Here is a 25,577-nt window from a genome sequence, read left to right as displayed (position 1 = left end):
AAAATTAATGGAGGTTTTAACAAAATTATAACATAATTTTAATTATTTTGTCATCACTTAATTCCATCTGTATTTTCAAACCTATATTTTGGTTTCTGTAAATGATTTAATTACAACTTAGATGTGCCATCTTATAATTCCTTATACTTGCAAATTTAGAATTTGCAAGTTGGATTTCCAATGAGGAAGAGTCCAGATGCAGGGGAGTGGAGGTAAGATTGTGTGCTCAGAAAACATCATTGGTTCCCAGTGCCTCAAGGGATGCATTTACACTTTCAAAGCTTTGGGGGTGGGGGTTGAGGGAAGCTGGAGAACATGGCAGTGTGCACAGATGCAACTAATTGTTTGTAAAGCTCAGCAGATTTGGGAGCATCTGTGGAGAGGTATCAGAGTTAATGTTTCAGGTCCTCAAGGAAGGGTCACTGGACCCGAAACATTCACTCTGACTTCTCCTCACAGATGCTGCCAGTCCTGCTGAGCTTTCCAGCAATCTCTACGTATATTTCTCACCTGTGACTATCGATGATACAAATATCTCAGCAAGGAGCCCAGCAATCACTCCCTAGTTTCCCACAGAGTTCTAGGGTACACCTGATCAGGTCCTGAGAATTTATCCACTTTTATGTCATTGAGTCAGAGAGCTGTACAGCATGGAAACAGACCTTTTGGTCCAACCCATCCATGCCGACCAGATATCCCAACCCAATCTAGTCCCACCTGCCAGCACCCGGCCCATATCCCTCCAAACCTTTCTTATTCATATACCCGTTCAAATGCCTCTTAAATGCTGCAATTGTACTAGCCTCGACCACTTCCTCTGGCAGCTCATTCCATACATGTACACTCTCTGTGTGAAAATCTTGCCCTGTAAAACTCTTTTATATCTTTCCCTTCTCACCCTAAACCTATGTCTTCTCATTCTGGACTCCCCAATCCCAGGGAAAAGACTGTCCATTTATCTTATCCATGCCCCTCAATTTTGTAAACATCTATAAGGTCACCCCTCAGCCTCCGATGCTCCAGGGAAAACAGCCCCAACCTGTTCAGCCTCTCCCTATAGCTCAAATCCTCCAACCCTGGAAACATCCTTTTCTGAACCCTTTCAAGTTTCACAACATCCTTCCGCTAGGAGGGGGACCACAATTGCACACAATATTCCAACTGTGGCCCAACCAATGACCTGTACAGCCACAACATGACCTCCAATGCCTGTACTCAATACTCTGATCAATAAAGGAAAGCATACCAAATGCCTTCTTCACTACCTTGTCTACCTGTGACTCCATTTTCAAGTGGTAATGAACCTGCACTCCAAGATCTCTTTGTTCAGCACCATTCCCTAGGACCTTACCATTAAGGTGTATATGTCCTGCTAAGATTTGCTTTCCTAAAATGCAGCAACTTGCCTTTATCTAAATTAAACTCCATCTACCACTTCTCAGCCATTGGACATTCTGTGTTTCAAGACGTCCAGCACCCCCTCCTCTATAATATGGACATTTTTCAAGATGTCACCATCTATTTCCACATTCTATATCTTCCATGTCCTTCTCCACAGTAAACACTGATGCAAAATACTCATTTAGTATCTCCCCCATCTCCTGTGACTCCACACAAAGGCTGCCTTGCTGATCTTTGAGGGGTCCCATTCTCTCCATAGTTACCCTTGTGTTCTTAATGTATTTATCAACTCCCTTTGGATTGTCCTTAACCATATTTGCCAAAGCTAATTCATGTCCCCTTTTTCCCCTCCTGATTTCCCTCTTAAGTATACTCCTATTGCCTTTATAATCTTCTAAGGATTTATTGGATCTCTCCTGTCTATACCTGGCATATGCTTCCTTCTTTTTCTGAACCAAACCCTCAATGCCTCTCATCATCCGGCTTTCCCTATACCTACCAGCCTTTCCTTTCACCCTGACAGGAATATACTTTCTCTGGATTCTTGTTATCTCATTTCTGAAGGCTTCCCGTTTTCCAGCCGTCCCTTTACCTGTAAATATCTGCCTCCAATCAGCTTTTGAAAGTTCTTGCCTAATACCGTTAAAATTGAGTTTCCTGCAATTTAGAACTTCAACTTTTAGATATGGTTTATCCTTCTCCATCAGTATTTTAAAACGAATAGAATTATGGTCGCTGGCCCTAAAGTGCTCCCCCACTGACACCTCAGTCACCTGCCCTGCCTTATTTCTCGAGGGTAGGTCAGGTTTTGCACATTCTCTAACAGGAACATCCACATACTGAATCAGAACATTTTCTTGTACGCACTTAAATGCCTCTCCATCTAAAGCTTTAACACTATGGCAGTTCCAGTCCATGTTTGGAAAGTTAAAATCTCCAAACATAACCACTGAATTATTCTGACAGATAACTGAAATTTCCTTATAAATTTGTTTCTCAATTTTTCACTGACTATTAGGGGGTCTATTATACAACCTCAATAAGGTGATCATCCCTTTCTTATTTCTTAGTTCCACCCAAAAGGACTTCCCTGAATGTATTCCGAGGAATATCCTCCCTAAGTATAGCAGTAATGCTATGCCTTATCAAAAATGCCACTCCCCCTCCTCTCTTGCTCCTTCTTTCTGTCCTTCCTGTAGCATTTGTATCCTGGAACATTAAGCTGCCAGTCCTGTCTATCCCGGAGCCATGTCTCTCTAATTATTATAATGTCCCAGTCCCATGTTCCTAACCATACCCTGAGTTCATTTGCCTTCTCTGTTAGCCTCTTGCATTGAAGTAAATGCAGTTTTATGTATCAGTCCTACATTATTCTCTGCTTTGTTCCTGCCTGCCCTGACAATTTGACTTGCTCTTTTTCCCAACTGTACCAGTCTCAGATTGATCTTTTTCCTATCTCGCAGGGTCCCTCCGCCCCAACATTACTTGTTTAAGTCCTCCCAAGCAGTTCTAGTAAATCTCCCTGCCAGTATATTAGTCCCCTTCCAATTCAGATGCAATCCATCCTTCTTGTACAGGTCATTTCTACGCCACAGAAGTCTCCTGCATTACCTGCCTTCCCCTCATACCTTTCCTGGAGTGAACCCATCTTACCTGACTGTATCTGCAGTTTTTTACCCCTTCCAATAACCGCCATCCATCTCTAGCTGTTTCAAATTCCTTACTGCAAGAAATTCCAATGATCGCAAAATGTGAACCCTTCTCTCCTGCACCAGCTCCTCAGCCATGCATTCATTTGCTCTAGGAGAAAGTGAGGACTGCAGATGCTGGAAACAAGAGTTGAAAAATGTGAAGCGGGAAAAACACAGCAGGAATTCCTGAAGGGCTTATGCCTGAAACGTTGATTTTCCTGCTCCTCGGATGCTGCCTGGCCTGCTGTGTTTTTCCAGCATCACATTTTTCAATTCATTTGCTCTATCCTTTTACCCCTACCCTCACTAGCTCATAGCACCATGACTGTTCCTGATACTACTTTCATTTTTAAATTCCTGCCTAACTTCCAATATTCTCCCTTCAGAATCTCATCCTTTTGCATCCCTATGTTGTTAGTTCCAATGTGCACAATCACCTCCTGCTGGTCCCTCTCCCCATTGAGAACATTCTGCACCCTCTGAGGTATCCTTGATCCTGGAACCAGGGAGGCAATACATCATTTTGATTTTTCCTTGTCTGTGCCTCTGTATAGAGAGTACTGTATCACAATTGATCGCGTGGAACCTGACATACCCCTCTTTACATTAGAGCCAGTTTCGATACCAGAAACTTGGCTGTTTGTGTTTCATTCCATCACCCTCCTTCATTTTCTAAAACAGCATACTTGTTTGAAATGGGGATAGCCACAGAAAACTCCTGCCCTACCTGCCTACCCCTCCTACCTTTCCTGGAGTTAACCCATCTACCTGACTGTATCTGTGATTTTTCTTTCCCCCTTCCAATAACTGCCATCCATCACACCCCCAGCTCTTGCAAATTCCTTATTGCCTCTAACTGCCACTACAACTGATCCATGCGATCTGATAGGATTCTCAACCAAAAACTCTTCCCGCAGACATAATCATCAATAACATGGAAACTCCCTAAACTCCCACATCCGACAGGAAGTGCATATCATTCGAAAGGCCATCCTTGCTCCTTCACAATCTACAGACCCAGAAAATAGCACCATAGTTTTGCTCTTTTAAAAAAAAGTGCTCCAGTACTTATGTTTTATATTTTTAAAATTTAATCAAGAGACAGATCTCATTAAAACATATATTCAAGAAAGAAGCCACTCTTCTCTCTACTGTAGACTTACAGCAAGTTAACACCTAAAAACTATGCACCTATCTGTTCCTGTTCTGAGAGCTCCCCACATAGGTTCCTCCAAGATCAACTGTGAATTTTACCATTTGTTAACTTTTCCTGGAGGCACTCCGATATCCAGAGATATATGAACTCAAACAGCAAAGACAGTAACTATATTGATTCACTGCTATGTTAGTTAGCAGTGTAGGTTTCTTTCTCTCTCTCTCTCTCCCCTCACTGACCATGTGGTCACTACCTTTTGTCCTTTTCAAAGTGTCGTTGTTTTGATCTTTTTCCCCAAAGTTCCTAAACAATTCAACAGCATACAAAACTGTAATTGCTGCTCCTTGAATTTGACGAAATCACCTGGAACACCTAACATGCCTCAAAAAAGGAGTTAGAAATGACACAACATCAGGTTATAGTCCAACAGGTTTATTTGAAAGCACTAGCATTTGGAACGCTGCTCCTTCAACAGGTGGTTGTGGAGTATGATGAAGGAGCAGTGTTCCGAAAGCTAGTGCTTCAAAATAAACCTGTTGGACTATAACCTTGAGTCGCGTGATTTTTTAACTTTGCACACCCTGGTCCAACACCAGTATCTCCAAATCAAAAAAGGAGCAACTCTTACAACCAAAACCTTTTCCAGTTTAAATAAACTTCAGTGATTGTGTAATGGGTAAAAGAAAACCTTCAAGTGTATGTAAGAACACATCTGGATATGGAAAGAGAGAACAAAGTGACTTACAAGACCTTTTCAGAGGGGATTAAAATTCAGCCAAATTTCTGTAGCATCACATGGAGGCCAAACTAGATCAAGATGCCAGATTTTGCTTTTTTTTAAAATGGGTTAAGGGTTGGAGCGGCTGCTGCTTGACTTGCCTCTGAGTCACCCTTCCCAATTTTGCCACTCGCCCCCACACGTTGGTATGGAGGACTTTGCCGGGTCCATAGGGCTGTTTCTGCCATTTCTTGGTTGATGTCAGGTGGTCTGTCCAGTTTCATTGCTTCATTGAGCCATTGTGACTGATACAACGGAGTGGCTTCCTGGGCTATTTTAGAGGGCAGCTGACAGTCAACCACATTGCTGTGGGTCTGGAGTCACATCGGCCACACCAGGTAAGGATGGCAGATTTCTTTTTCTGAATGACATTACTGAGCCAGATGAATTTTCCCCAACAATCAGAATGGTTTCCTGGTCATCAGTAGATTTTTTATTCCAGTTTTTTTAAAAATGGAATAATTTTGTATTAAGTTTCTGTATGAATCGTCTAACATTAATATCACCAGGCCATCACCTCCACTTTTTAAACATTATTTTAAATAAATACATTAAATCAATATCTAATCAATTTGTGATTGCTTTTTATCCCTGAAATTGGTGTTTACTATTGTGAAAAACCTTGCCTTTCTGTTTCTGCTGATTGCACATTCCATTTGAAATAAAGGCCAACATTCCATTGGCCTTCCCTATGACCTGAACCTGTATGCTGGCATTTTGTGATTCATGTACAAGGAGCAGAACTCCTTTGGGCTTCAACTTACTGCAATCTTTTTCCATTTAAATAATGTTCAGCTCCTCTATTATTCCTGCAAAAGTGCACAACATCACATTTTCCCACATCATATTCCATATATTCAAGATGGGAGTTTTAAATATTCGTGTATCAATGGGATGAAAGAATGAGTGGTGATCTTATTGAAACATGAGTGTTAATGGGACTGAATGAGGTAGATACCAGGAAGATGTTTAGTCTTCTGTGGCAGACCAAAACTATGGGACACAATTTAAAAATAAGAAGTTTCATTTTTGAGACAAAAATGAATTTTTTTTTCTTAGATGGTCATTAGAATGTGAAATTCTCTTTCCATAATGGGAATGGAGGCTTGGTCTTTAACTTTATTCAAGGCTGTGTAAGATAGACTGAGAAGAGAGTCAAAGGTTATGGGAGGCAGTTAGGTAAGTGGCTTTTTATATCAGATATAAAACCAAAAAAAAAACTGTTTGTTGAGCTGGTGGATTCCGCGTTGGATGTAGAATAGTAGAGGCCCTCCACACATTTGGGAAAGGGAGGCCTTGAGCTGAGGGAGGGATGAAGAGAGGGAAGGGAGGTGCCTTTGCATTGCCAAGAGGGTGGAACAGAGAATCGGGAGAGAGAATTGGTTGTGGAGGCATTGAAGGCATTGCAAGTATGGAGCATGAAAGGTGGGCCCAAATTTGGACGGTTTAAAATGTACCTGTAGGCCTTGAGGAGTGAGATAATTGGGAAGCCAACAGCTGTAGTAGCGAGTTTGTTTCATTGTATGGTCAAAGAATTGAAGGGCACTGAGGCACTGTGGCAGTGAGGAAAGGACTCACTGAGTGTACATCTGAGGGAGACCAAGAACTTCTTCAAAGTGAGCATCCTTTGAAGAGACATTGCAGTGGAACAAACTTTCATCTCTGTAAGATAGGTAAGTGGAGCTGAGATCACACAATCAGATTAGCCATGTTCTTATTGAATGATGGAGCAGGTCTGAAAGGCCAAATACCCCAGAGTTTCACTCTATCAGAGATTAGTGAGCTGCTGCTGCATCCACCTCCAAGTAGCGCTGCATATCACTTTTCACGAGGTTGCTCACTCTCTCAAGGAAGGAGCACACATACTCAAACTTCAGCCCACTGACCAAGATAGATACATAGATGCTTCCATTGTCCACCAATCCACAATATCTCTGGGAACTCCATCATATTGGAGGAAATCTGCCAGAGAAAGATCCCCTTTGTATTCGGGGGGGTCAACTTTTGACTGGCCGAACAGCCTTTTTGTGTGGTAGACCTCTGTGACTGTGACCCAAGGCCCAGACATCTCCATCCAGGGAGCATAACTGTATTTATCCTCCCTCCTCTAAGGGGCACTGACAAGGGTACTCTCATTCAGAGTGACCATTAAAAGATGTCATGTCACTAGTTCATACAGCAAAGATATTCTCTCTGCTTCCCTCGCCAATATTTATCCCTCAATCAGGAACAAAAACAGAAATCAGTTACAAAAGCAGATCATTCCCTCATTACTGCTTGTGGCATCCTGCTACATCCAAACTGACCACTGAATTGAATTGAATTTGCTTTGCTGTCACATGTAATCAAATGTGTACAGTGAAAAGTCTATACATCACCATTTGCAGCACCATACAAAGATACCTTGGTACAATCCTTAGTTACAGGATAGAGAAAAGAAGAAAAAAGTTACGTCACAGCAATACACAGCATAACCATAGGTCAGAAAAAAAACAAGACAAAAAAAAAAGACAAATATCACAGTCTCTCTCCAAAGGCTCTCCACAGCAGGGCACCTCCATGTGGTCTGAACGCTGGCTGCTGCCATGCTCTACAATGGGCTATCTCCACTTCCACACCGGGCCACTGCACCCCTGTTCTGGTCACTGCTGTCCCTGCTCCTGTCTCTGGCGTCTCCACCGATCTCACTTCAGAGGCCGGGGCTGGGAGTCCGAGGCTGAGAGATAGGAGGAGAGAGTGAGGAAGAAAAGAAAGAGTCGCAACCAAACAGGTGGAGCTGAAGAGCTCCGGCTAGAGCCTCCTACTCCACTGCAATCTTACCAGAGTTTGTGAACAATACGACAAAGAATGCATTTCATTCCTGATGAAGGACTTTTGCCCGAAATGTTGAATTTCCTACTCCTCAGATGCTGGCTGACCTGCTGTGCTTTTCCAGCACCACTCTAATCTAGACTCTGATTTCCAGCATCTGCAGTCCTCACTTTTGCATTTCAAAAAGGTACTTTGTGAACTGTAAAGCCCTTTGACCTAACTGGAAGTCATTGCTTTATAAATGCAAGCTTCCTTGTTTATTTTTCTTGAGTCTTTTATTAATCATTCAAACATCAAGGTGAAAACAATGACTGTTTATTAATGAGGGAACTGATGAACATCTAAAGTAAATCTTATCACAACAGGACTTGACTCAGCATCCTTCTTTCTCACAAGTAAACAACAGGAGTCAGCAATAATTTGAACTCTTCAGCAGTACCTACCATTAATTCCCTGAATATAACTCATTTTCAGAAGGATTTGTGAATGATCCACAGGAACAGTTTAACATCATCACTCTGTCCCACTCCTTTATTCACCCCATTAGATTGGAATGATCAGTCCATCCAGTTTATCCACGCACTGACTTTCTCCTTTCCTCCTTCTGCCTCCAGACCTAGCTACAGGCAGGGAATTAAATATTTCTGGTTTTCAGTATGAATCATACCTAAATGCTTCCTGAAATATGACACATGCCAAAGTTTCTCAAACTTCATTCACAACGTAGTACAAATAGGTGTTCCAGGTGTTCAATAAAAGGTAGTGAGTAGCATTCTAAAAAAAATGTTTTGCTCAAAGTGCCGGTCTGAGGTTTGAACACTGTCCTATCGGTCGTCATGGCCTTGCCACCTTTTGATTTGATGATAGGTTGTTTTATATTTTCTAACCAATTAGAGTCATAGAGTTGTACAGCAAGAAAACAGACCCATTGGTCTAACTTGTTCATGCCGACAAGATATCCGATATTAATCTAATGCCATTTGCCAGCATTTGGCACATATCCATCTAAGACCTTTCTACTCATATACCAATCCAGATGCCTGATAAAGGTTGTAATTGCACCCACCTCCACCACTTCCTCTGGCAATCCATTCCCCACACACACACCATCCTCTGCATGAAAAAGTTGCCCCTCAGGTCCATTTTATATCTTTTCCTCTCTCACCCTAACCTATGTCTTCCCCTAGCCTGGGGAATAAGGCTTTGGCTATTCACCCCATCCCTCATGATTTTATAAATCTCTATAAGGTTACCCCTCAGCTTCTGACACTCCAGGGATATTACAACACATTTGTGGAGCAGTGGGACTCGAACCTGGCTTAGAGGCAGTGACTCTACCATTGTACCACAAAGATCATTTGGTAAACATGAATAAATTAATCTCTAATGCTGGATTTTCAGTTACATTATCTATTTTTCTATGATGTTCAAAAAGTGAGATTTTGAAAATAACAGAAGGACAGATTAACTTTTTGAGGAGGTCGAATCTTGCTGGTGTATGATGCCCCAGGTTCCAACCAATCAACATAAGAGGCTCTCGCATTTGTGGGAGCCTAGACAACAATGGTCAGCAGGTTTTTCCTCAACCAGGACAACACCAAATATCAATAGATATCATTGTCCAACTGGAATCGAAGTTGGTGAATAGGGCAGAAACACAAGTCCACCAACTTGTCAATGTTCTTTCAAAGTTCCACACCGACTTCCTCACATTTTATGATTCTTTTAGGATTTGTACTTTGAAATTGGCCCAGCACACTGGTTGGGTTTGGGAGGGGGGATGCTCTTCGAAGGCTCAGTGCAGACTCGATGGGCTGAAGAGACTCTTTCTGTACTCCACGGATTCTATGATTGGCCTTGCAATCGCTGGGATTACCCTGACAACGTTTGTTAGAAGAAGGTTGAAATGTTTGCAATCCTTCAGGCCTCTGAATCCTTCCTCGAGTCCAGGGATGACTGAAAGATTGTGGCCAGTGATCTAAAGTTTTTACTCTCACTTCCTTCAATCTCCTTGGACGCATCTCATCCAACACTGGTGCCTTACCAACTTTAAGTACCAACAACCTATCCAAGAAGTCTTCCTTGTAAACTTTGAACCTCCTCTGTCACCATGGCCTGGGCGACACCCTCGTCTTTTGTGAAGACAGATACCAAGTATTCATTTAACACCTGAACTCTGGCAGCTGCCTTCATGTGTTAACCTTCTTGTTGGTTTTGAAGAAGGGTTACCGGACCTGGAACATTAACTCATTTTTCTCTCGACAGATACTGCCAGACCTGCTGAGTTTCTTCAGTTATTTCTACTTTCATTTCTTTTTTTCAGTGTTTGATACTCTCCATTCCTCCTTTAACCACTCCTAGTGTTTCTGTGCCGATAGAAGATGAAGGTATTTCCCTTTAGGTTAGCTGCTAGTCATCTCCCATAATTCCTCTTTGCTTCTCTTATTTGGTTTTCCACCTTCTCCCTAAACCTTCAGTATTCCTGTTGATTCTCAATTGTATTTCCAGCTTTACACTGGTCATAATCAAACATTTTCTTTCTCCTGGTAATTTCTACCACCTTTGTCATCCTGGGAATTCTGGATTTATTTATCCTACCTTTTCCATTAGAGGGAACATATTTCACTGTATCCGAACTGTTGCTTTTTACAGGTAGCCCATTGTTCTGTTATAGTTTTTCCTGGCAACTTCTTGCTCTAGTCAATCCCGCTCAACTCTTCTTACTCCATTAGAGTCAGCTGTCATAGAGTCATAGAGATGTACAGCATGGAAACAGACCCTTCGATCCAATCCGTCCATGCCGACCAGATATTCCAACCCAATCTAGTCCCACCTGCCAGCACCCAGCCCATATCCCTCCAAACCCTTCCTATTCATTTACAAATCCAAATGCCTCCTAAATGTTGCAATTGTACCAGCCTCCACCACTTCCTCTGGCAGCTCATTCCATACACGTACTACCCTCTGTGTGAAAACGTTGCCCCTGAGGTCTCTTTTATATCTTTCCCCTCTCACCCTAAACCTATGCCCTCTAGTTCTGGACTCCCCGACCCCAGGGAAAAGACTTTGTCTATTTTTCCTATCCACGCCCCTCATAATTTTGTAAACCTCTATAAGGTCACCCCTCAACCTCCGACGGTCCAGGGAAAACAGCCCCAGCCTGTTCAGCCTCTCCCTGTAGCTCAGATCTTCCAACCCTGGCAACATCCTTGTAAATCTTTTCTGAACCCTTTCAAGTTTCACAACATCTTTCCGATAGGAAGGAGACCAGAATTGCATGCAATATTCCAACAGTGGCCTAAATAATGTCCTGTATAGCCGCAACATGACCTCCCAACTCCTGTACTCAATACTCTGACCAATAAAGGAAAGCATACCAAATGCCTTCTTCACTATCCTATCTACCTGCGACTCCACTTATAAGGAGCTATGAACCTGTCCTCCAAGGTCTCTTTGTTCAGCAACACTCCCTAGGATCTTACCATTAAGTGTATAAGTCTTGATAAGATTTGCTTTCTCAAAATGCAGCACCTTGCACTTATCTAAATTAAACTCCATCTGCCACTTCTCTGCCCATTGTCCCATCTGGTCCAGATCCTGTTGTAATCTGAGGTAACCCTCTTCGCTGTCCACTACACCTCCAATTTTGGTGTCATCTGCAAACTTACTAACTGTATCTCTTATGCTCTCATCCAAATCATTTATGTAAATTACAAAAAATAGTGGACCCAGCACCGATCCTTGTGGCATTCCACTGGTCACAGGCCTCCAGTCTGAAAAACAACCCTCTACCATCACCCTCTGTCTTCTACCTTTGAGCCAGTTCTGTATCCAAATGGCTAGTTCTCCCTGTATTCCATGAGATCTAACCTTGCTTATCAGTCTCCCATGGGGAACCTTGTCGAACACCTTACGCAAGTCCATATAAATCACATCTACTGTTCTGTCCTCATTAATCCTCTTTGTTACTTCTTCAAAAAACTCGATCAAGTTTGTGAGACATAATTTCCCACGCACAAAGCCATGTTGACTATCCCGAATCAGTTCTTGCCTTTCCAAATACATGTACATCCTGTCCCTCAGGATTCCCTCAACAACTTGCCCACCACCGAGGTGAAGCTCACCAGTCTATAGTTCCCTGGCTTGTCATTACCGCCCTTCTTAAACAGTGGCACCACGTTTGCCAACCTCCAGTCTTCCGGCACCTCACCTGTGACTATCGATGATACAAATATCTCAGCAAGAGGCCCAGCAATCACTTCTCTAGCTTCCCACAGATTTCTCGGGTACACCTGATCAGGTCCTGGGGATTTATCCACCGTTAACCATTTCAAGACATCCAGCACCTCCTACTCTGTAATCTAGACATTTTGCAAGATGTCACCATCTATTTCCCTACAGTCTATATCTCCCATATCCTTTTCCACAGTAAATACTGATGCAAAATATTCATTTAGTATCTCCCCAATTTTCTGTGGCTCTACACAAAGGCCGCCTTGCTGATCTTTGAGGGGCCCTATTCTCTCCCTAGTTACCTTTTTGTCCTTAATATATTTGTAAACCCCTTTGGATTCTCCTTAATTCTAATTCTAAAGCTATCTCATGTCCCCGTTTTGTCCTCCTGATTTCCCTCTTAAGTATATTCCTACTTTCTTTAGACTCTTCTAAGGATTCACTCGATCTATCCTGTCTGTACCTGACATATGCTTCTTTCTTTTACTTAACCAAACCCTCAATTTCTTTAGTCATCCAGCATTCCCTATACCTACCAGCTTTCCCTTTCACCCTGACAGGAATATACTTTCTCTGGATTCTCGTTGTCTCATTTCTGAAGGCTTCCCATTTTCCAGCTATCCCTTTACCTGCAAACATCTGCCTCCAATTAGCTTTCGAAAGTTCTTGCTTAATTGGCAAATTGGCCTTTCTCCAATTTAGAACTTCAACTTTTAGATCTGGTCTATCCTTTTCCATCACCAGTTTAAAACGAATAGAATTATGGTCGCTGGCCTCAAAGTGCTCCCCCACTGACACCTCAGTCACATGTCCTGCCTTATTTCCCAAGAGTAGGTCAAGTTTTGCACATTCTCTAGTAGGTACATCCACACACTGAATCAGAAAATTGTCTTATACACACTTAAGAAATTCCTCTACATCTAAACCTTTAACATTATGGCAGTCCTAGTCTATGTTTGGAAAGTTAAAATCCCCTACCATAACTACCCTATTATTCTTACAGATAGCTGAGATCTCTTTGCAAGTTTGTTTCTCAATTTCCCTTGGGGGTCTATAATACAATCCCAATCAGGTGATCATCCCTTTCTTATTTCTCAGTTCCACCCAAATAACTTCCCTGGATGTATTTCCGGGAAAACTTCCCTCAGCACAGCTGTAATGCTATCCCTTATCAAAAATGTCACTCCCCCTCCTCTCTTGCCTCCCTTTCTATCCTTCCTGTAGCATTTGTATCCTGGAACATTCAGCTGCCAGTTCTGTCCATTCTTGAGCCATGTTTCCGTAATTGCTATGATATCCCAGTCCCATGTTCCTAACCATGCCCTGAGTTCATCTGCGTTCCCGGTTAGGCCCCTTGCATTGAAATAAATGCAGTTTAATTTATTTGTCCTACTTTGTCCCTGCCTGCCCTGACTGTTTGACTCACTTCTGTTCTCAGCTGTACCCGTCCCAGATCGATTCTTTCCTCACTATCTCCCTGGGTCTCCCCCCCCTTACTAGTTTAAATCCTCCCAAGCAGTTCTAGCAAATCTCCCTGCCAGTATATTAGTCCCCTTCCCATTTAGGTGCAATCCGTCCTTCTTGTACAGGTCACTTTTACTCCAAGAGAGATTCCAATGATCCAAAAATGTGAATCCTTCTCCCATACACCAGCTCCTCAGCCATGCATTCATCTGCTCTATCCTCCTGTTCCTGCCCTCACTAGCTTGTAGCACTGGGAGTAATCCAGATTACTGGAGGATCTCCTTTTTAAATTTCTGCCTAACTCTCTGTAATCTCCCTTCAGAATCTCAACCTTTTCCCTTCCTATATCTTTGCGTTCCAATGTGGACAATGACCTCTTGCTGGCCCCTCTCCCCCGTGAGAACATTCTGTACGCTCTCTGAGACATTCTTGATCCTGGCACCAGGGAAACAACACACCATTCTGCTTTTTCTCTGCTGGCCACAGAAATGTCTGTCTGTACCTCTGACTACAGAATCCCCTAACACAATTGATCTCTTGGAAGCCAACGTACCCTTCGTTGCATTAGAACCAGTCTCAATATCAGAAACTTGGCTGTTCATGCTATGTTCCGCTGAGAATCCATCACCCCCTACATTTTCCAAAACAGTATACCTGTTTGAAATGGGTATATCCACAAAAGACTCTCACCCTTCCTGGAGTTAACCCATCTATGTGACTGTATCTGAGACATTCCCCCCTTCCAATAACTGCCATCCATCACATACTGTTGCTGTTGCAAATTCCTCATCGCTTCTATCTGTCTCTCCAACCGATCCACTCGATCTGATAAGATTTGCATCCAACAGCATTTATGGCACATATAATCCTCAGTAACCCTTAAACTCTCTTCAAACTCTCACTTCTGACAAGAAGTACATATCACTGCAAAAGCCATTTTTGTTCCTTCAAATCTACAGATCCAGAAAATAACTCTGTCTTATCCCTCTACAAACACTGCCCCAGGTTAAATTAATAGCTATGGCTTATATTTTAAGTTTAATCAAGAAACTTACCTCCAAAAACTTACAATCACGAAAGAATCCACTATACTCACTACTGCAGCCTTTCTCCTGGACAGACTTAAAACAACAATTAACTTATCTGATTCTGTGCTGTGAACTTCGTCCAACAGTTCCTCCAAGATTAGTTGTGAATTTCACTGTTCCACCAATTGATTATTCTCACTCTGAATTGTTGCATGTCATTCTCCATCTTTTAAAACAACAATCATTACGGGTGGCACGGTGGTTCAATAGTTAGCACTGCTGCCTCACAGCACCAGAGTGCCAGGTTCGATTCCAGAACTCGGGTATCTGCCTGTGTGGAGTCTGCACGGGTTTCCTCCGGGTGCTCCGGTTTCTACCCACAGTCCAAAAATGTGCAGCTCAGGCAAATTGCCCATGTTAAATTGCCCATAGTGTTAGTCGCATTAGTTAGACGGAAATGGGTCTGGGTGGGTTACTCTTTGGAGGGTCAGTGTGGAGTTGTTAGGCTGAAGGGCCTGTTTCTACACTGTAGGGAATCTAATCTAATTTATTTCTGAAATGTTCCTTCAGACACTTGATCCACTTGGCTCATCTCATTTCCAAGGACCAGGCACTACAATACATTACTTATTGTTGGACTGGAACACAGAGTCATAGAGATGTACAGCATGGAAACAGACCCTTAGGTCCAACCCATCCATGCCGACCAGATATCCCAACCCAATCTAGTCCCACCTGCCAGCTCCCGGCCCATATCCCTCCCAATCCTTCCACTTCATATACCCATCCAAATGCCTCTTAAATGTTGCAATTGTACCAGCCTCCACCACATCCTCATTCCATGCACGTCCCACCCTCTGTGTGAAAATATTGCCCCTGAAAATATTGGTCTCTTTTATATCTTTCTCCTCTCACCTTAAACCTATGTCCTCTAATTCTGGACTCCCTGACCCCGATATATCCTGTCCATGCCCCTCATAATTTTGTAAACCTCTATTAGGTCACCCCTCAGCCTCCGACGCTCCAGGGAAGACAGCCCCAGCCTGTTCAGCCTCTCCCTTTAGCTCAAATCCTCCAACCCTAGCAACAGCCTTGTAAATCTTTTCTGAACCCGGTCATGTTTCACAATATCTTTCTGATAAGAAGGAAACCAGAATTGCATGCAATATTCCAACAGTGGCCTAATCAATGTCCTGTACAGCAGGAACATGACTTCTCAACTCCTGTACTCAATACTCTGACCAGTAAAGGAAAGCATACCAAACCCGCATTCTTCCTTATCCTATCTACCTGCGACTCCACTTTCAAGGAGCTATGAACCTGTACTCCAAGGTCTCTTTGTTCAGCAACACTCCCTAGGACCTACCATCAAGTGTATAAATCCTGCTAAGATTTGCTACCCCAAAATGCAGCATCTCACATTTATCTAAATTAAACTCCATCTGCCATTTCTCAGCTCATTAGCCCATCTGATCAAGAACCCGTTGTAATCTGAGGTCACCTTCTTTGCTGTCCACTACACCTCCAATTTCGGTGTCATCTGCAAACTTACTAACTATACCTCTTATGCTCGCATCCAAATCATTTATATAAATGATGAAAAGTAGTGGACCCAGCACCGATCCTCCAGCTCAGACTTTTTCTTAGTCCTCCTCACGGCTTGTACAAAATAGAAACCAATACCTTAGGTCCCTAATACTAAATATGAGAAACTGATTTTTACATTATTGATCATTGAAAGAACAGCTGATCTTTGCAGTTGAGCCAAGAATAAATGCTTAGCCAATAAAGTGGAATACAACAAATGACTTTACATAAGCAAAATATTGCAGATATTGAAAATCTAAAACACAATCAGAAAAAGTGATAAGTATTCATCAGGTCTGGTGACACTGGTGATGGTAAACAGAATTAACACTTCTGGTTGACGGCCTTCCATCAGAACTGGGAAAAGTATGAAATGTCTGTTTCCGTCCTGTACATCTCTATGATGGATTAAGATGTGGAGATTTGGAAGAAGGGTTTTTGAAAAGGGCAGATCGGTATTAGTATGGAGGGCAGGAAAGACTACGTATAACAAATAGTTTCATACAAGAACTGGTATTAGAACAGACAAGCATGACAAACAAAGTCCAGTGATAAGGGCAGGGTAATGATTTGATTATTGGAATAATATGGTAATTTAGAGAACATGCATCTTGAAATTAACAGAAATCTTCAATAAAATTAATCACAAAGCCATCAGATTCCGAGTAAAATCCCTACTAGTTCATTCTTTTCCTTCAGGGAAACCAATCTGCCTTTCCAGATCTATACATGAATTTAGTCCCTCACTAATCTCCTTAACTTTTGACTTGATCTCTGAAAGCCAACACCACCTTCTCAGGGGAAATATGGGTGGACAATACATGCCAGCTTTGCTAACAACATTCACTGTGGAAAAATGAATGTACTGAAAAAAGATTTAATGCTGACAAAGGGTCACCAATCCGAAAGGTTAACTTAGTTTCTCTCTTCGTAGATGTTGCCAGATGTGTTGAGCATTCGCAGTTTTTACTTTTCAATTTGAAGAAATTACAGTAGTTTGTTTTTATATCAGATTTGAACATACCCATTTCATAGTGTTCCACACATTTGCTTCAAAAGGCAGACAACTAACTGCACGCTGATGAGCAAAGAAAACAGCCGGGCCTGTTGATTCAAAGTGTTCGCTGACTAATGGAAGGTGGGGGTTGGGTAGAAGCTAATACCAGTTAATTATCAAATTGAAGTAAGTGTAAAGTATCAGGAGAATATGCCAAATGCTTATTCTGACATGCATCGAGTCTGACTGAGTCATAAATCACTGTTTATTAAACACAGTTGGATACATTTGATTCGGTTCAATTCCACAGTCACTTTTTCTCCAGGCTGAAAAGCGATATGAATAAATTTAGATTAGATTAGATTACTTACAGCGTGGAAACAGGCCCTTTGGCCCAACAAGTCCACACTGACTCGCCAAAGTGCCACCCATCCAGACCCATTCCCCTAACGCTACGGGCAATTTAGCATGGCCAATTCACCTAACCTGCACATTTTTGGATTGTGGGAGGAAACCAGAGGAAACCCATGCAGACACGGGGAGAATGTGAAAACTCCATACAGAGAGTCGCTTGAGGTGGGAATTGAACCCAGGTCTCTGGCACTGTGAGGCAGCAGTGCTAACCACTGAGCCACCGTGCTGCCCACAAACTTTAATTTGAGAAAAATTTGTAAAATCAAGAACAGTCTATCTTTAAGAGGGAGTACATGTCAAAGCATGAATATGAAAACAGCCTGTTTTTGGGTGGAAACACAAAGCTATGTGTTTCCTTAAATTTGCAAACTAACTGAGTGACAAATAATTTTAAAAGTACCAAGTTGAGTGTTGCTGTAAGCCTAGAAAAGTGGTAAAATAAGTCCCTTTTCCACTTTTTAACACTTCTGCATTAAAGAGCTGTGCCCATGCACATGCAGACCAATCTAACAGTTTACCTGTTTTGGGTTTGTGCATAATATTTCCCTAATAAATGGCCATGTGCATATGGTTGTAACTTTTCACAAGATGGGAGAAATCCTCACTTTAGTAAATCAATAATGAAACGCAGTCAAGTTCTCTGCAGCATCTGACTGGCTGCAAAATATAGGTGGTTATTGAGGTAGGTGATGAGAAAGGGCACAAAGAATCGCAGCTTTCTCTGATTTTTCTCACCCAACCTCCAATGCACAATCCATCCATCAACAGACTCAGTGCAGCAAACCATACAAAGTGCATTAGAGTGAATCATAGCTGAAGCCCTTTTTATAGCAGTAGCTGCCATATTACAGTCAGTAAACACAGTTCGAATCTCCCAAAGCCATTAAGTTACAAAGCTACTGGGTGAAGGCAAGAGTACAAATTAAGTTGGTGCCTAGTGGGTAAGAGGATTGTTTTGCCAGATGGGCAAGGAAGAGACGTGGTAGGTGGATGTGGGGGTATAGGGCAGATAAATTGTTGAGGGGATGGGTGACAGATTAAGGGGGTAAGTGAGGGTGTCAGATGGGTATTAGATTAGATTATGATTTGATTCCCTACAGTGTGGAAACAGGCCCTTCGGCCACCAAGTCCACACCAACCCTCCGAAGAGTAAACCAGCCAGACCAATTCCCCTACCTTCTTTTTACCCCTGACTAATGCACCTAACACTACTGGGAATTTAGCTTGGCCAATTCACCTGATCTGCACATTTTTGGATTGTGGGAGGAAACCAGAGCACCCGGAGGAAACCCACGCAGACACTGGGAGAATGTCTGTGTAGAGTTTGCACAGTCGTTTGAGGTGGGAATTGAACCCGAGTCCCAGGTGCTGTGAAGCAACAGTGCTAACCACTGAGCCTGTGCCGCCCCACAGTGGCTCAGTGGGTATACTGGAAGGTAGGTGGATGAATGGAGAGGGTGGTATGGGTTATAGTGGGGAGCACAGGGAGATGAGAAGCAGGAAGGTCTGAATGAATGAAAGGACTGGGGTGGTCAATTTTGTACAGTTACTCAGAAATCTGCACAGATTTTAATTTCACCATCATTTCCTGGGTAACTGGATAACTCTGACAATTAACATGGTGTTGGAATCTTTTTGGAAGGTTCCATACACCGGGTAATTGCCTACTGAAAGTTTAAATTTCCCAGACAATTACTATATAGGTCAGCAAGTTGGGGATTTCCAAGGAATTTGTAATGTACCTTCCAAGGTAGTTCCATTCCTCAACTATGTGCAAACTGGAAGTCAGAATAAATATTTTGCATGGACAGTGGTTAGAATGTGGAATTTTCAAACACAAGAAGCCAAGGACAAACTAGAAAAGCAAATGAGACAGAATGGAAAAGAAGACATCTTGACAGATTGAGGAAGAGTGGAAAGAAGCTCATGTGGAGCATAAGCACTGGTGTGAAGCGCCTGGACCAATGTCTGTTTTTTACATAGACAATAATACTCTATAAAAAGGAGATCTGGAAAACAAGTACAGATACAAATAATGCATTTGCCACAGGACCATATATGAAATTTACTTTCTAAATGATTTAATAATGTAAAAGATAACCTACTAGGTGTCACAAGCTTCATTCTGTTCCAAAAATTTCAAAGTAGTCAAGCGCAAAATACTGAGATTAGTCAAGCTATTTTTGTCAGGCAAACAACCAGCAGTTAAAAGTGTGCATGAACCTAATCATGGGATCAAATGGAATTAAGTCATAATTCCAATGAAAACAGATATTTTATCTCACGTGAGCTTGAGTTACTGCCAGAGGTGAGTTTGGGATAAAGTCACAGCCACCTTAAAACTCAAATTAATCACATCATAAATGTTTCGAAGAACAAGGAGCATTTCACATGCAGATTCCATTCGAACCACACTGATCAAGTTAGGTTTCCTTTTGCAGTCAGGCATTAAACCATTAGCTGTCTGGGTGCCTCAGTCCACACTTTGCCCACATTAAGCATTTATTTTTACAAAATGCTTAATGTTTTGATTTTCTGGTTATTGAGAAGAAATGTCTTGATATTCAAGAGGGAAAAAAAGCTCTATAACTGAAAGTTTCCTATTTGCTTTACTGTTGTGTGTGCCATTAGGAACTTCCTAAAAGGAACTACAAAGCAATTGGGTTAGTATTACACAAGGTTGATCATCATGCTAAAAATATTCTGCTTTTGCATTTTTCACCCATGACTAAATTTTACTGAGTAATTTTAATTGAATTGATGATCAAGGACATGTTAGTCTCCACCTGTGAGGGAATATCAAAAATGAGGTGGGCATCAACAGATGTTTCCAATGCTTGACACATCACAAATAGATGCTAACAGTTGAACTGTGCATGCTAACCTGCTTACAACACAAAATTAAAACAAAACGCAGGTTTTGGGTCATATAGGATTTGCTTGATCGCTGGAAGCTCTTGCAGTGAACATGAGCAAGCACTGGTAAAAAGAATAAACTCTAACAATACTCATTTGGCTCCAGATTCAGCTCAGTGCAGGCATCTCTTACTTTAAAACATTGGTTATTTAAACAATGAACAATTAAAAATAAAAACCCTTTGAAGTTTTCACTCCATTTTTGTAAACCTACTCCAGTCTGAATTTGTAAGTAATTGTTCTTCAGTGAAGTCAATTAATACCTCACTTGAATCAACCGCTTCAGGACAGGCTTGTCATTTACTGGATTTGAACAATTACAGTCATAATCTTACCACATTCAGTTATTGAAGATGATGTTTTTTTGAAGATTTTGAGGTAATCAGAGGTACACTGCAAATCTAGGTCTCCAAATTTGACAAAAATGTTCTTTCCTTCAGGCACTTGGATTTGCCACTCACACAAGGTATGGTTTGGGTAGGTTCCAGGATAATTCCTTGATGTCAACGTCCCACTGTCAGGGCCTAACAGCGTGTGACCACATCCATCTCCTGTTAAAACAGGCCATTAGTCAAAAAATGAAATACTTGACATTGTGTGTTCTTTTCTAGATTTTGGTAGACTTTATTTTTCTCTAAATACTAATCTATTTAAAGGTCATTTAGCATGCAGTCAAAAATCAAACTTCATCTAGTTTGTGTCCTGGGGCAAAGGAGGGATTGGAATGACATTTTAAGTGAGCTATTCAAAAGCATTTTAATAATAAATTATATATAAAATGATTCTTAATTGGTGGATAATACAGTACAAAAAGTGCTATCACAAAAAAAATTAGGAAGAAACCTCTTCAATCTAAACTCTATCCAAATTCGCCGAAAAAAGGTAGCTGCCATTGAAAGCAATGCACCTCCCCTAACTGAATCTCAGTTGGAATGATTGCATGGAATATTTTGGAATACTGGTAGTTCCTTTATAATGTTATAGTTGCGTTCTAGTGAAACCTAGCTTAATTTAAAACAAAAAAAAAATCGCTTAATAGAAATAATGGGGCTTTGGGAAAAGTGGGGTTGGGGCAGACCAGCAACAAATATCATGCACAATCGCTCAAAAAAATCAGCCAAACGTCTAACACAAAGTGTAGCACAGTCTGAAATGAAGGTTGAAATCATATTTATTAATGAAACAAAAAGTAAATTTAACACAGTACATTTAAAAAATGTAAGAAAGCTGCTCTCTGTACAGTAGCTCTCACAGAAAGCTGCTCTATTGGCAGCTGACATTGGTGCATGCACAGAATAAAGCACACAAACCCAACCCCGCTCGAATTATGTTGCTGTGAACGGAGGTAAGTGTTCCAGAAAATACCGTTCCCTAATTCTTCAGCAATGTTATCGCTAAAACAGGCTGCCAAAATGCACATTATCCCAGAACTACCTGTAGTGTATTCATGTTTAACAATCTACTTTTGTACCCACACCAGAAATGGAATGAGTTTCCCCAAAATTCCCCTCAACTAAAATTATCAATTTCCCTCAGTGGTATACGTTGTTAACCACTAAAAGCCGGGTGAGAAACCTAACTTGAATAAATCAAATACTTGATGCCAAAACTACTAATTAATCTTACTACAAAAAAAAAAGTACAAGCTGAGGCAAGTTAAATCAAAATCATAGCAGATCCAAATATTTCAAACAGTTCACTCAGATAAAAGTAAGTATGTGTTTGCAATTCTTAAGTGTACTTTTCTCTAAATCCTTGTGAAGTAGTTTTTCACGTACATGGCACCATTGCTCCACAGAATTCTAAATTAGTATACACCCTGGAAATAAAGTTGCACTGAATGAAAACAGTAAGAAGCGACAGTAATGTAATAATATCCTGTCCAAGATACCCCCTCACTTATAATTTTAAAACTATTCTTTTGTTTATTCCTATTTTATATAGGTTATTGGTAATCAATACAATAATTTACAGCAGTTTGGGAAGCAGGGTCGGTTGGTGTTCAAACTCTGCAGTAGAGTCTAAGAAGCTGGGATACATTGCATCAGACCTACAGCACATTCACTGGCAGGAAGCATGTTATTTCTAATCACAAATTTACAAAAGCAGTTTTGATTAGAAACATGTAAGTACATAACAGAAAAATGTAACAAGAACTTTGCAGCAGGGAGAAAAAAAAAGAGCTTGGTAGACAGGACGTGGTATTGAAAACAAGAAAGAATGGTCAACATAGAGAATTGATTTAACAGGACAGAACTGAATGAATTGATCTAACAGAACTATTCTGAAATAAAGCTTATATATGTTGGGAAGAGACAGAAATTACATGTTTAGATTTATATACCTGAGGTGGAAAGAAATGTGTGGTGGGGAATTTCTGAGATTAGATTGTTAACAGCTGCTATATTTAAAAATTATTATTAAAAGAATCCTATTTTTCAATATCAGCGCCTCTGTATGCAACTGGTTAGGCAGTTTGGACCAGATCCAAAGCGTACCAAATCTACTGTTTTCCCTACCAAAGAACTTCACATTCATTATGGCACAGTGATAATGACAGAAGTTTCAAGCCACACCAATGGGTGTGGTGGCTATGGAGGTGTCAAAACATGTCCAAACAGAGGGCTTAAAAACAAAGTTCTTCTGAACAGTGGTCACTGGGAAACCTGACAACCAATCTGCACAAAGCAAGATCCAAAAAACAGCAATGAAATAAAATAATTGACAATTGTTTTAATCATAATGAATGAGGAATACACGTTTGCCAAATGTTGAAGATAACTCCCCAGCTCTTCAAGTGAGGTCTCAGAATCTATAATACACAAATAACATGGAAGAGAGGCCTCAGTTTAACCTGTCATCTATGTGACCGGATCTTCAGTTGTAGAGCATTCTCTCTAGGGGAAAGATATAAAAGAGACCTAAGGGGCAACTTTTTCACGCAGAGGGTGGTACATGTATGGAATGAGCTGCCAGAGGATGTGATGGAGGCTGGTACAATTGCAACATTCAAGAGGCATTTGGATGGGTATATGAATAGGAAGGGTTTGGAGGGATATGGGCTGGGTGGGACTAGATTGAGGTGGGATATCTGTTCGGCAAAGACAGGTTGGGCTGAAGGGTCTGTTTCCATGCTGTACATCTCTATGACTCTATGCTGTGGGAAAGGGTTTATTGGAGAAACATCAGCAAGAAGAACCCAATTTGTCTGAAATTCTGCTATCAACAGGAGCCAAAAAAGAGCAGGTCGCAAAAATGAGAGCAAGGAGGTCAACTAAGAATTTATGCAGGAGGAGATGCCAAAAGGACACAGAAGGATCTAATCATCTGAACATTGGAATTTTAAATTAGGGTGATGAAGAATAAAGATGAATCATTGGAGGATGTGACAGATGGGAGGCCAGTAGGAGTGGAATGGGTAAAACCATGTATAAGGATGACGAATGCCTGGTTTAATTACACTGACGATAAGAAAAAAGGAGGGGCAGAGGCAGGCAATTTTACAGAGCTAGAAGTCAGCAAGAGCTGATGGACAAAGGATGTGGTTTGAAACTGAGTCTGAGATGGAACAAAATTTTAGATTTCTCACAGACACAAATCAGCTGGATCCTGTCACCAGGGAACAACAGAGGTCTAGGCAGGGGTCCAAAAAGATGGCCTCCAGATGTTCATAACGCAACACAATGCAGGTAAAAACAGAAACTGCGGGAGACACACAGCCAATGCCAGTGGAAAGAGGAAGGTAGGAGTAACATTAGACTAGATAGATTAGATTAGATTACTTACAGTGTGGAAACCCTTCGGTGACGCGCCGAAGCACAACCCACCCAGACCCATTCCCCTACATTTACCCCTTAACCTAACACTACGGGCAATTTAGCATGGCCAATTCATCTAACCTGCACATTTTTGGACTGTTGGAGGAAACCCACACAGTCACGGGAAGAACGTGCAAACTCCATACAGATAGTTGCCCGAGGCGGGAATTGAACCCGGGTCTCTGGCGCTGTGAGGCAGCAGTGCTAACGACTGTGCCATTGTGCCGCCCCAACACTTCAGTTCTATGCTGAAAGATCACTGACCAAAAACACTAATCTGACCTTCCCCTCCACACAGATATTGCCTGATCTACTAAGAGTTTTCAATATTTTATCTTTTATTTCAGATACTTAGTTGAATAAAAAATAACAATAACATCATACAGGCAGATTTCTGACTGATACATGTACAGCTTCCCAACTGTCTTCCCATGACTCCCAGACTTGTTGCACTGGATTCAGAGGGCTTACCATGGGCCAGCCCCCTAGACTGTAGAGGTACGACCCCTCACTGTGACCACCCCAAGTGGCTGAATGACAGTGGACTGAAATCAAAGGCTGCCCTTGACTTAATTGTACCAGGACATATCCTACCTGACTTGATGGAGGGTTAGAGCCTCTTTAGACTCGAGACGTGGCCATTTGCTTGATGTGCGTGCAGTTTGTTAGTGTATGTGGCAGGCATGTGATGCAGGCGTGAGAATGACATAGCATGGTGTCATACAGCAACACGTATAGTTCCTTTCACTGATCACTGCTGCCAACCATGACAAGCTATCAGCTTTCTGTTTGCATTAGGATGCACAACAAGGTGAAGGTAGTGTGAAATATGAGGCTTTGGTGACAAAGCGCAAAAAGGCAAGGCAATTCTCAGCATCCAATTTCTATCCGACAGTTGGGAGAAAGGGAAATTGCATATTTATTTGGAGACATGAAGTAATAACAAGGCTGTAAAGGAATGATAATCCAAACAAGTTGGCCTATTGCCACTCACTAGTGAGAATCTCCACTTTTCATTGTTAAGAAGGTCCACATTGGACACTTCACTTGATTTTTTCCAACTTCCAAGCCAAGGCCCACGTCTTTCAGTGGTTGGGAAAATTACATCCCGTATGTCTAAATACTCTCAGGGATTCTCACCCATCATTTTGATCATTTATTAATTCCAAATGTGCATTGATTAACCAAAATAATTGCCTAAGGAACAGATTTCACCAATTATCAACCTGGGGGATGGAGGAAGGTTGAACAACAAATGAGAATAATACAAACTTGTAGTATGA

The 25,577-nt window shown here is 41.6% G+C and overlaps 1 protein-coding gene across 1 annotated transcript in view; it reads right to left on the bottom strand.

Moving 5' to 3' along the window:
- The window catches only part of dcbld1 (discoidin, CUB and LCCL domain containing 1), a 147,671-nt gene that overhangs the window by 64,901 nt on the left and 57,193 nt on the right, over positions 1-25,577 (bottom strand). Inside the window, exon 3 of the mRNA XM_060854824.1 lies at positions 20,812-21,027. Within this exon, the coding sequence (XP_060710807.1) occupies positions 20,812-21,027 (216 nt within the window). The remainder of the gene's footprint in view (positions 1-20,811; positions 21,028-25,577) is intronic.

This window comes from Hemiscyllium ocellatum, chromosome 3, assembly GCF_020745735.1.
Source record: "Hemiscyllium ocellatum isolate sHemOce1 chromosome 3, sHemOce1.pat.X.cur, whole genome shotgun sequence".
NCBI classification, from domain to species: domain Eukaryota; kingdom Metazoa; phylum Chordata; class Chondrichthyes; order Orectolobiformes; family Hemiscylliidae; genus Hemiscyllium; species Hemiscyllium ocellatum.
This window is presented reverse-complemented; position numbering and strand designations above follow the sequence as displayed.